Genomic DNA, 12,800 nt, shown 5'->3' with positions numbered 1-12,800 from the left:
TCGTTTATTTTATAATGCAGCGACACAGCTTTTTCCCACTACCACCTTCAAGTCTAAGGCCATTGTTCTCAGCTAGGAAAGGGTGGAGTGGCTACTCCGGGTCAGGGATGCTTTGCTGCACCACATGGAGGAGTGTAAGTATCTTTTTCATGAGTGAGGGAGGAAGAGAGGATGGCTATACCAGCCTGCTTGTCCAGAGAGGTGTGTGTGAAAGTAAAGCTCTACCTCTCTAACCTCACCTATGGCCTTGAGCTCCGAGCGGTGACTGAAAAGAATGAGATCACTGATACAAATGGCGATTTTTAGCTTTCTCTGAAGGTCGGTGGGCTTCATCCTTAGAGATGAGGTGAGGAGTTAAGTCATTTGGTAAGGAGTGGAGCCACTACTCCTTCATATAGAAACCAGCAATCTGAGGTGGTTCAAGCATCTCCTGGGCACCTCCTGGCCTGGGTGAGGTGTTGCAGGCATGTTCTACTGGGCGGAGGCTACAGGAACTGGAGGAGGTGACTGGGCTTCTCTGCTTATGGGCTGGATGGATGGTTCATGTTATTCACTTTAAATTCTTCACACTAGTCTCCTTCAAACTCAGTGTAGGTCACTATTGCATGTTGCTGCCGTTTACCGGCTCTCCGTCTGAGTGCACCTCCTTTTGCTGCTCCTCACACACACTATGTGTGTGACGTGAAGCTGACAAGAGACGAGTGAAGTGCAATAATAAAAATAACTGAGTTGACAACATAACGATGTGTTAGTGTAAGTGTAGTAAAAGCTTCCCGACAAGTGTCAAACCAAATATAATGAAAGAAGAAGTGAGAGAGAGACAAACAGTCGTTTTTGTATCTTTTCAGCCACATTAACTCACTCGACCTCAGTTTGTGGTTAAGTGAAAAACTTTTGCAATTATACAAATAGAAGTTGTTGATATAGCAGCTTAAAATGTCTCTAAACTGCTGACCCTTTGGTGCTTCCTTCATGTTGCATGAACTTCTCAGCTGCCAACCACAGCACTGTTTGTCACTGATAACCAATCCAGCTTTATAGCAACCAACTGGAGCTTTATAGCATTTTCTTCCAAAATAAAAGTCCCCCATTTTTCTCTTGTTAATACTGTAGTGACAAACACACATTTTATAGAATATTGAAAGGGATACCCTCTCTTTAAGTTTAAAATTAAAAAGTTACACCCCATCCACATGCTTTTTTTTACTCGTCACAAACGAGGAAATACTTCTTCTCAGTCACTGGTGGGAACAGCAAACCCAGTTTCATGCTGCAGGTGTCTAAAGTTAAATTATTTTCACTTTAATAAAGAAGTTTGGTAATAATTTTTCTCTTTCTGTCACTTTTTGACGATGCTGCACTCGGCATGAGTCTGTCAACAGGAGGGCGCAGTGCTGCGAAGCTGGAGGTGTGCAGCAGTCGCCTGCAGCTCTTCATCTAACAGCTCACCGTGGCTCCTTCTCTGACTGTTACTAGTGCAAAAATCTCAAACTGATTCACTGATGGCTGTAAGCTCACTGCTGACGAACACCTCGCATTTCCTGTGGCTACTTTATAATGAGCATCAACTCGGGTTTCGACAGCAGCAGAAGAAAATGTTCTGTTTGCATCGATGATGGCTTTTCTGGGAACGTCGCCACCAACAGTTGTTAATCCTTAAAATTTCTAAGCTTTGCAGTAATTTCATCATTAGCTTAGGCTAATCATTATCATTATATTACCTCAGCAGGCCATAGATGGTGAATCCTAGTCTCAAACTTTAGATTTTGGCCACTGCCGTGTTAGTCTGCAGAGGTCTGGATCGAGGATGGAGGCTACGGTGGAAGTCTGAGGACTGGGACTCAAGTCTGAGGTTCACTCAAGTGGCCATGAGAGGAACTGCATTTGTTCCCACTCTTGCACTGGCTTCATTTCTCAGCCCTCAACGTTGCAGTTTAGATTTAATAGATGTTTGGTTTTTTTTTTTCTTTTCAAAAACTGGCAGTTGTCACTTTTTTCAGCTAGTTGGTGATACTCTGCTGCATTTAGCAGGTGAAAAACCAGACTACCAAAGCCAGAATAGAATAGAATAGAATAGAATAGAATAGTCCTTTAATTGTCCCACAAGGGGAAATTTGGTTGTAACAGCAGCAAATAAACACATATACAAACAGAACAGGACACAAGACATAGAACAGAAACACACACAATTTTTACATATTTACATCACGGACAATAGTTACCAAAACAGAGTACTGCACAGTTATCACAATTAAAGTACAGATAAGTGGCAAACCCAGGTTGTAGTGTGCAAACAGAGCAGGATACTGAAAGATGTTTAAATAGTCAAGAATATTTAGAATAATTAGAAAATTATAGATTGTGTATTGTACCCGTGCATTAAAAAGTAGAAATGTAACTTCCAGTAAGTTAGTATATATATATATATAAAACTGATTTATAAGGAAGAATCAGGCCAGGTGTAACTTTATGTGTTAAAAACACTAATAAAGCAGTGGAAGGACATATCTTTTACCTAACCATAGTCACCAGGAGTAAATCGTGTGTTTCTTTGGGACTATTTTCAGCCTTGGATTAATCCAGATTTGTTTCTCTGGTGAGTATTTATGGCAGCAGGAGGGTGTATATAGGGCTGATGGTAGAGAGCAAAGCCGTCACCCTGTATAACAGTGAGGAGGATGTGGTTTTGATAGCTTTTCGAGTGCAGATGGACAGTGCAGTGAAAATTAACTGAGCTGTTTTGGTTAAATAATAAAGAAAGAATTCAAATAATACGACCTTACATGCCAACTTCAAGTTTTCAGGCTCAAAATATGTTTCAGGAAACAGAACTGAGGTTGGACACCGTGCCCTAAATATTAGAGCCTCTCTGCATGCATTAAGTGCACAGGGCGGTTTGTTTGTGTGTCACCTGTCCATGTCAGGAAGACAGGAAAGTGTGCCAGGTCCTGATTGGCCTCCAGCCACAGAATCAGCCTTGTTTCATCCGCTCTAATGACTCTTTAAGATGTGGCTTTTGGATCTGGGTCCACTTTGTCACACCTACTTCCTGTGTCTCTCTCTCTCTGTGACTCTGAGACACACCTGGAGCCGTGCCTGATGGACTGGTGCTCAGCCATATGCCCTGCAGTGTGCCATGCTCGCAGACTCGGGCAGCCGGTGCGCTCAGCGTGGAGCTGCACGTCGATCTGTGGATTTACTGAAGCAGTGCAATATGGACACAAAGGCTTATCTCTGTCCAGAGTGTCTGAAACAACGCAGGATCCATGGATTAATGTATTTGTGGAGCGATCCTCGATATGTAGTAGGTACTGCGATGCGGAGGCAGTAACAGGCTGCTCACGCGTGGAGTGTAGAGGGCTTCACTCTGAAGTGGTGTTGAAACGAGACGCTGCTGCTGTCAGAGTACAGACAGAGTTTAATGGTGGTAATAACGTTAACGTCACTCCTGGAGATGAAAACAGGGTCTGATGTGAAACAGGCCTCGGTGCAGTTTACCGGTATCCCCGGTGTTTGTTTTGGTTTGCTTGGAGAGCCAGATGGGTGGAGTTTACAGCAACAGCACAAATAAGACACAGTCAGCAGGAATTGAGACAATACGAAATGACTGATTGATTAACAGCAGTGTGTCAGACGTGACGATTTCATGGTTTCTTTTTTTGTTTTCTTTTTATTCACCATACATACAACAAATCAGACGATAAGGGTTATTTTTAGTATTTATTGCTGGGCAGAAGTTGTTGAGGTGGTCTGTGTTCGGGTTGTTAGTCGAAAGAAGTGCTTCAGTTACTTCACGACTCTTTAGCTTAAAAAAATATATATATAAATCAAACACTCTCTTTTTAATTGCTTTCAAATTGCTCCACATCATCACCTGAGAGATTGCCAGTTAACATCACAACTGTCAGTTTGTCATTTTATTTATTTTTTGGTGTATTTTTTGACAACTCAGAGCTGCCAACATTTCCATTTCTGAAAGCACAGAAGGATGGGATCAATCTTAGCTGGTGCCTCATTATGACTTATTTTGGTCTACACTGTGTGATTTCTCCACAAATAAGATGAACCGTATGCAGACGACCCACAGAGCGACTGACGTTTTTGGTCTCATGCCTTCAGATTAATCGTAATGTGGTAACAACCTTTTCTTGCAGATGAAAACAATGTCTGATGAGACAGAACAGAAAATGTGCGACGAGGATTTCGGTTCGGACGAGGAGGGCGAGGAGGGAGACGTGGAGTCTTACCTGGAGGACAACAGCAGCGAGCTCATGGACCGACTGAGAGAGCTGGAGGTGAGGAAACGAAAGATGTGCTTTTAAATACAGCTGAGCGCGCCGTCCTCTTTCTGAAAGACCTGTTGTTACTTTATTTACTGCCATTGGATCATTGACAACTCAAACCACCTTCACCAGTGGCAGTGACACACGTTTGTCTGCAGTTTCCCATTAGTTCTGTGGAGATTTCTTACATACAAAAGCAACTGCAGGCAATAAATTGTCATTGATGTTGGTATTATTTTAGACTACACAATCTGGGCCTTCCATAAGAGACAATTCAAGGTGATTGTTTTGGGTGCACAGCTCTGGCCACTTAAACCCAGATGTTGAATTTTGACTTTGTGAAGGCTTCAAATTTAAATTTAAAATGTAAAAATAAATCTGTAGGTGGTGATATCAAAGGAAAGAAACGGCTCACAAAGACTGCAGTGATGTATTGATACTGATTAAAGTTTATGCTTCTTTGCTAATGTTCTAAAGGAAAAAGTTACAGTTATTCACTGTCTTGCTGATAGATGAGCACATTGCACACTCCAGTATAACTCTACAGGTAGCAGCTGGTTAGCTTTGACTGGAATTGCAGAAACTACTCACCACCTAGCTCTCCTTAAAGCTAACAAAATCTTACTGTTGGGGATTAGCAGGCTGGTTCAAGGAAGCTTGCCTCGATATGTTTATCGATGTGACATATTTACATGTGAAAATTGAATACGTGGGTGGAGTTTAAAATAAATTGTTGAGATGTAAATGACTTGGTGGGAAAAGGGTAATTTATGTGTTTTGTAATAATAAGAAAAAGGTATTCACAGTTTTACAGCTGCTCTTTGGGATCAGTGTTTTTTAGCCTCTGCTGCTTAATGTGATTTGTTAATAATTCCCAGCTCGGTTTCTGGAGCATTATTAGCAGAATGGACGCAGACACACACGTTTAAAACTTGAAGATATATATTTTCTTTGGGACTTTAAGCCACAAAAAACGGTGTGAAAACAGCCAATTGACATTTTACTGTGCCTAATCTTGCATACTGTTTCTTGACTGGAATCAGTAACTTCCTCAGGCCTCTTCTGTTTGAGTCTTGGTAATAAGCTCATTACACCAAATGTCAAATGGCTCCTAAAGGCTTTGCTTCTAACAGGTTTTTCTGGTTGGATGATAATGAAAACATCTAAATTGTGTTTTATGTTACAGCAGCTGTTTTTTGCATTGTAATGTTATATGTGGGAAATTACTGCACTGGACTGAAGTGGTAGTTTTGGTGTCTGCTGAGTACTAAGCATATACTGGGACCACCTTTGAATGTTTTTTTCATGTTTACATGTTTTATTCATCATTTGCTTCGCAGGCAGAGAATTCAGCTCTCGTGCTGGCCAATGAGAGTCAGAGAGAAGCTTACGAGAGATGCTTGGATGAGGTGAGTCCACAATGAAAGTTATAAAATCTGCAAAGTCACTCACGAAACGTAAACTCATGTAAATGCTTTCTCACGCTATCAGGTTGCCAACCATGTGGTCCAAGCTCTGCTGAATCAAAAGGTAACTTAAATTTGTGTTTAAGTTGTATTTATCTTGGATTATAGACTCAGCTCCGTCCATCATGTCTAACTGCTCCGTGTGTCTGTGAACAGGATCTGAGGGAGGAGTGCATCAAGCTGAAAATGTTGGTGTTTGACCTGGAGAGACAGAACCGAGCGCTGTGTGAGCTTTTTCAGCAGAAACTACCCAACCACCCCACCGCTCACTACCAGGTAACTAACTCAGTTTTGGACAAAAAAATAAAGAATATGTAACTAGAAATAACCGAGTTTATGAGATCTCTGTTGCTGCACTTTATTTCTGCTGCAGGCTGCACAAAGCTTAGCCGGCAGGCTGTAAGTGCACTGATGGTTCTGTTTCTGCTGGTGTGCATATTGCAAATTAAATGAGCTAGAGGCACGAGTCTGTGTGCAGAGCCATCTCTGCAGTCCACTAGTATGAAAGCGTCAGATTCCCAGTCAGTACAGAACTTGCAGAACACTAAAGAAAATCTTTTTTTCTTCAGCCACTCCTATACTCATAGCCTGCTGTGTTTGGAGCTGCTGGTAAACAGGAGCAGGACCATCTCTAAAGTCACCTTTACAGCCACAGGATTTCCAGGCGGCACAGATTGTTGCATCAGTTGGAAAACAAAAGACATTTTTACCAAAGACTGTAACAGAAACCCTCCATTGTTTCCATATACATACTTCCTCTGTTACATATTTGTCAGGACACGCAGTATTAAAATGCATCACTGTTCCTAATTTTCTGTCATGTATACATTTCATATATTCTGTTTATACATGAAAATTATGAGGTCATTATATCTACAAGTAATTCCAACAAGTAAACATTTTTTTCTCCTCTTTTCTGTATGATGTCAGTGAGAAATACTATCCCTGATATGGTCATCTCGAGCACAGAGCTCTGGCTAAACATCCACCTATTGTTCAAACTTGTGTTTGAGAATGTTGGCTTAAAGGGAGAGGAGGTAAAATGGCTCGTTTATCGATTATCTTGAAGTGTAAGAGTCCAATAATAATAATATAGACCTGGAAAACATTAAAGGTCCACCTTAAAAGAAGATTGCAGTGAAGCAAATGTCCCTCGTGTAACCGTAGAAAAGGTTATGGTTCTGTGTTCGTGTCACTATTGATGGTGTGTGAAGTAAAATCACAAAGCAAACAACCCAATTGGCTATCAGTTGGACTGGATTTTATCCAGTAAGTTTTTCTGAGTTTGCCAGTTGTGGAGATTTAATTTCTGCTTTCTTTTGAATATAATGGAACTAAATGGCACTTTGCTGATGGTTTAGCAAAGCACAAAAATATATTTATTTAAAATGCATGCATGCTTTTTGTTATGATGATCTGATTTATCAAAAAAGACCTTGTTGTGAACACTTTCATTTTTCTTTCTATTATCTCTATTTGCCAACCAAAACAAGCACCCATGTAGCTAATATTACAGCTCAGCTGAGGGAAATGCACTCGATACCTACATCCTGTTGCACTGTTGCTGGTGAATGAGCAGCAATGCGCTTCCTTCAGCGATAGAGTTGGCAGATGTTATTTTGGTAGAAGGAAAATAGTTCCTTTAGAAAACTAGACACAGTGAGTTTTGTATTGTTTAGTTTATTTTTTTATAAGCCCAGGTCATTATTTCTGGAAAGACACTGCTGCGGAGTATATTTTTAGTGCTCTGAACACCACACGCCGAGTGCTTTTTAGCTCCATTATCGTCAAGAAAAGGCCCACGTCTTTGCATTTATTCCATATTTATCCCCCACTTGCCGCCCTCTCAGTGCTTCTCACATTGCAAATCCATAATAAATAAAGTTAGAATTTTTCACTCGTCAATCTAACACGTCTTGTCTTTGCCTGCACTTTCTTCTTTCCTCAGTGTGGTCCTTAAATTATATCTTTACTTTGATTTCTTTTCTTTCTTTTATCTACCAGCCTTAACAGGCAGGACTGCAGACTCAGTCAGTTTGCAGTTTGCCTGCAAACTGTCACGGCGGCGCTCGTTTGAACTACTTTAACTGCTTAATAACGGAATTTAATCATTGATTATATTTTATTGGGGTTTTTTAATGCAAGGTATCCAATAATGTCTCAGTATATGTTAAGAATGTGTGTGGTAGTGCAGCGCTGAAGCTGCTGATTTTTCATTTTTTTCAAACACCAGTGAGCCAGTACGGAGCTGGCTCTTTTCACCTGTGCTCTAAATTGTTTCTGCCGATGCCAGGACAATGTAGCTCTTAGTCGTCTGTGTATATAATAGCCTGTAGCGTATACAGTCTCATCATAATTGCCTCATGAATCTCCTGTTACAGGTTCAGGCGGGACCGCTCCCAGACTACAATGCACAGCTGCACAATGACTCGGCCAAACAGGTGGAGCCGGCACAGACTGAAGCACAAGCCAAGGTGACTGTTACAAACCATAAGAGCCTCTGAATCAGACAAAAATCCCCATCTGCGTGTGATGTTTGAACCGCTCTGACATTTGCTTTGCTTTCAACTATTGTGCTTTAAAAAAAGACTTCACTTCTAATCTCCCTCGCACTCTTTCCTGTACGCATGCACTCAAAGGTCCCGATGAATTAATCTGTTTGGCTCTCTCGGTGAACTGTATACTGATGGTAATCTGTGTCTGTCCACAGGGAAACGGCTACCGCACACAACATGCCTCGCCGGGCCCTCGAGGCCCCGCCGCCAACATGGAGGCCCTGTCTCCCTTCTTCAAGAAGAAAGCACACATCCTGGAGGTCCTCCGCAAGATGGAGGAGACGGACCCCCTGAAGTTCCACCCATCCACGACGAGCTTGTCTTTCTGCGACTACAGCCAGGTGCTCATGTCCACAGAGGCTGTTTTGGCTTCTGCGGACCCCCTCCCGCTGCAGTGCAAATCCCACCACACACACTGCCACTGCTCCTGCTCGGACACAGACACACACCAGCATGTGAATGGTGACGGAGCAGTGAAGTGTGAGGGAGGGAACACCTGCTGTTTACACTGCAAGAGGAGCCCAGAGAGCCCTCCAAAGCCATGCAACCATGTCTGTAGTCCTTCAAAAGCCACCCAGAGCCATATAGTTCCTGCAGCTGCTATGAGTGAATGTCACAGTAAGACCAGAGCGGGAGAGTCTAAACAGAGCACCAAGAATGAAGCCAACCAGCAACCAGCGGGTGCCGCCGCCCACTCATCCATCGCAGAAGCAGCCAGTCAGAATCTGGAAGGAGAGCAGGATAACTCTGAGCTAAACGCTAGTGCCTCTGAAGAGCTCACTGGTTTCTGTGCCACCTCCCATCTGCCTAGTTCTGCACAGGAGGCCCACTGTGACTTGGATACAAGTGATGGCGTTCCCAATGGTTTGGCGCTCTCATTTGGTGATGAACCCTCAGCTGTCCCTGAGAAAGACGGCACAGATCCGGAGGCTTCCTGTGTAAGAGCCAGTGCATCCGTCAGCCCCAGTCCCTCCTGCCTCAGTGATGTTAAAGCCGCCGCCATCAACTCCCCATCCAAACTGCTCAAGTTCTTAAAGATTCCCTCGATGGGGGAGAAATCGCAGGCTCCCACTTCTTCTGTCCGCCTGAGCCCTCAGCTCACTCGCAACTCCAGGATCCCCTGCCGCACCAATAACTACGAGGTTTACCACTCGCCTGTTCCCACACGCAGAGCCACCACCACTGAGAGGTGCAGGCAGCCCCCTCCTCCACCCGCCCGGTCCGAGTCGTACCCCGCCACACACTCGGCACCAACCTCCCCTCCACAGCCCGAAGACACCTGCTCCCCACCCGCTAAGGAAATAAGCTATAGCAGCCTGTCTGCACCTAAACCCACTGCGGGCTCAAAGATCGGCGCTCCCTCCTCCTCACCCAAAGTTTCTCAGAGGGTTCCTCATTATGAAAATGTCTGTGACATGTCTATCGGCTCTAAAGAGGAGGAACCAACCCAGGGTCACGAGAAAAGAACCACTCTTCCATCTCAAACTAAGGCAAACGCTGGTGAGAGGAAGCTCGTTAAATCGCTACCAGAAAGCGTCCTGAATCCCACGCCTCAGCGAAAGCAGTCGTCCTCATCGACATCAGAGTCTACATCAGATGATGAAGAGGATTCAGACAGCCCTGTGTGGGTTAATCATCACAGCCTACCCAACTCCTCTGCCCTCAGCAAAGCTCAGAGCAAAACTAACTACTCACAAACCAGAGAGAAGCAGGATGGGCACACAAGGGAAGTGAACATAGCGAGCTCTGAGGTCACTCAGGGTCCGCCTGCACCTCCAACCAGGAGGAGTGACTCCTCGTCCATTCCCAAAAGGCCTACGGCTGGGGCGGCGAGATCTCAGGCCGACTCGAGTCACCACGCTTTCAAAGACAGACTGGCTGCACTCGGCAAGCTGAGGAGCTCGGAGGATTTACAAGGCGGCCTCAGGCCCACCGATGCGGTGAATGAAGGTACCTACGGAGAAGAAAGAGGCAAGACGGCAGAGATCCACAAAGAGGAACAGAGACATTCAAAGTTCACAGACTCTTCGGATGGTAAGCCTAAAGGTAGCAGTGGTGGTTTGAAGTATCCGGGGTCATCTCAGCTCTATGAGCAGCCAGTAAAATCTTCTGGTCCCGCAGTGGTTAAACAAGAACTCTGTGTGACCAAGCCAGAGGGACCGAAGAGTAAAATGGGCCTGCCGTCACCCAACACAGATGCTCCCCAGGTACTACGCAACAACATCAAGTGTCCTGGCTCCCTGAATCTGGCCTATAACGTTAAAGCCAGCATCGCTCCTCACAGTAGCAACAGCCCCAACAAAATCCCTCCAAAGTCACCGTCCAAACCTTGCCAAGGCCCGTCCGTCCACAGAGGGGGCAAGTCCACAGAGGCCCCGCGTTACTCGTCCAAGTCAGAGGAGAGGACCAAGATCAGTGGGAAAGGGAAAAAGAATCCAATGTACGGAGACAGCCTCCCGCCTCCTCCTCCGAGACCTCCGGCGTCTGAGGTGGAGAAGCCGTCGCTGCCGGTCCCCACCCCACAATCCGCCATTGAGCAGAAGGTGATGAAGGGCATCGAGGAGAACGTGCTGAAGCTTCAGGAGCAGGACAGAGGAGGGCAGGGCGGAGAGGTCAAGCAGAAGGCCTCCAACGGCATCGCGAGCTGGTTCGGCCTGAAGAAGAGTAAGCTCCCTGCGCTGAGCCGCAAGACCGACGGCACTAAAGCAAAGGAGGAGAAGAAGGAGTGGAAGATAAACATTCCCTCAGTCGGCAGAGACTCTGTGAAAATGGCCTCCAGGTGTAAAGAAGGCGTGGAAGGTCTGAACATCTCGACTCTGATGGAGAAGGCTGAGGGCCTGAGGAGAGCCCTGGAGGAGGAGCGGGCCTATGTGGAGAGATCAGGCAGGGGTCACTCGTGTGAGGTGGTGATGGATCAAGCTCAGGGACAGCTGGCGGTCATGTACAGGGGAGCGCGCTCTGACAACTTCATGCAACAGCTGCTAAACAGGTGAGGACTCAAGAAAGGACATCAGAGATGTAATATTTTAAGAAAGTACACTTCTTCATTCTTCCTGGCAGAGATGTAAGCCACTTTTAGTACATGCAAAATCAATTATAGATGTTGGTCTCAACTCAAGAATTAATTTTCTGTAGAAGCCAAGTAGCATTTGGATACTTATCACAAGCACCAGCCTGGAGCAGCTTTTTGCATATGTATATATATCCAGGGATTAAGATCACTGTAAACATCCTTTAAAAAAAGAAACTGCTGAAATACGACAACTTGCACTGAGTGCTGGGAGATTTTATTTAATGTTAGTCTTTCAAAAAAAAGATGATCAGTAATAATCTGACCAGCTCCCCTTGTCCCTTTTATTTATTAACTTTCATTAATACCACATACCTTGAATAATGAAAGAAAAGTAGCCCAGTCCTCTGCCTAATAAATGATGAAATTCACAAGTAATCGATTTATTAGAACAGACAGTGCAAGTGTCCTCCTGCATGCTGATGACGGTCATTAATTAAATAAGTTTTAAAATCCATAATTAATGCAGGAAGAAAACAGGAAACTTTCCACTGAGTTATATCATGAATCTTTCCCACCGTTTTCCAGCAGTGACAGCTCTTCCTCTCCTACACCAAATATCACATGCATGCCGCTTTTTATGTAAAACATCTTCAATGTCTAAATAAAGGAATCAAAGATATCTTCGTTATTTTTTTTAATCAGCCTGTGTGTGGTTTAAAAAAAACAAATCCTTGCGATTCAAGCTGTGTAAACCATGTACAGCTAGAGCCCACGTCCTTGTATGTGTGCAAACACTTGGCCAATAAAGCCGATTCTGACTCCAAATGTAGAGTGGACGGAAAGGAGATGATCAGCGTGCCCCAGCGACGGCTGTCGTTCGACTGTAAGACGTCAAAGCCGGTGTTCACCCAGCAGAGCGACATCATCAGTCACACCACCAGTCACGACGACATGGAGAAGGTATTTCTTCACTTATTAATCTGCAGTTCAGAGACTAACACAGTTTAAAAGAAACCTGAGGGAGGACATTAAAAACAGAGCTCTCTTTCATCAAGTCGAATCTGTTTACACTGAACCGACTTTCAAGTCTAAACCTGGCATCTAATTTGTTAGACTTGTTTCCTGCATTGAGATTTGAAGATTTCCGCACAGTCACGGCTCTTTCTGCACCTCTGTTGTTCTTTCATGCAGGGATCAGAAAGAATCGGCAAGATCACATCAGATGAAAACCTCGCAGATTCAGTTCACTCTCAACACTTTGCAGGTAAGATAAGTCTGCCGGGAGTCTAAAAAGGTTTGCAGGCTTTGTGGAGGATCAAAATAGACTTATGTGGAAGTCACAGGGAAGTAAGGTTAATAAGAAATTCACAGAGAGGAAGGGAAGTAGGTAAATTAAATGCAAAAAAGAAAGAAAAGTGATAACAATATAAACTATGTGTATATTCAGATGAAAAGTGAAACTTTTTTGAGTATTTCTGCTACT

General features: G+C 44.2%; 1 protein-coding gene across 4 annotated transcripts in view; it reads left to right on the top strand.

Moving 5' to 3' along the window:
- Nucleotides 1–12,800, top strand: part of nckap5l (NCK-associated protein 5-like) — a 57,474-nt gene that overhangs the window by 38,533 nt on the left and 6,141 nt on the right. For all 4 annotated transcript variants that reach the window (XM_031725714.2, XM_039603870.1, XM_039603869.1 and 1 more), the window contains 8 exons: nucleotides 4,155–4,295; nucleotides 5,624–5,692; nucleotides 5,775–5,813; nucleotides 5,906–6,025; nucleotides 8,131–8,223; nucleotides 8,460–11,293; nucleotides 12,148–12,277; nucleotides 12,509–12,581. In XM_031725714.2, the coding sequence (XP_031581574.1) occupies nucleotides 4,155–4,295; nucleotides 5,624–5,692; nucleotides 5,775–5,813; nucleotides 5,906–6,025; nucleotides 8,131–8,223; nucleotides 8,460–11,293; nucleotides 12,148–12,277; nucleotides 12,509–12,581 (3,499 nt within the window). The remainder of the gene's footprint in view (nucleotides 1–4,154; nucleotides 4,296–5,623; nucleotides 5,693–5,774; nucleotides 5,814–5,905; nucleotides 6,026–8,130; nucleotides 8,224–8,459; nucleotides 11,294–12,147; nucleotides 12,278–12,508; nucleotides 12,582–12,800) is intronic.

Source organism: Oreochromis aureus, linkage group 20 (assembly GCF_013358895.1).
Source record: "Oreochromis aureus strain Israel breed Guangdong linkage group 20, ZZ_aureus, whole genome shotgun sequence".
Classification (NCBI taxonomy): Eukaryota; Metazoa; Chordata; class Actinopteri; order Cichliformes; family Cichlidae; genus Oreochromis; species Oreochromis aureus.
Note: the sequence above shows the minus strand (reverse complement) of the source record. Positions and strands in the feature narration are given on the sequence as shown.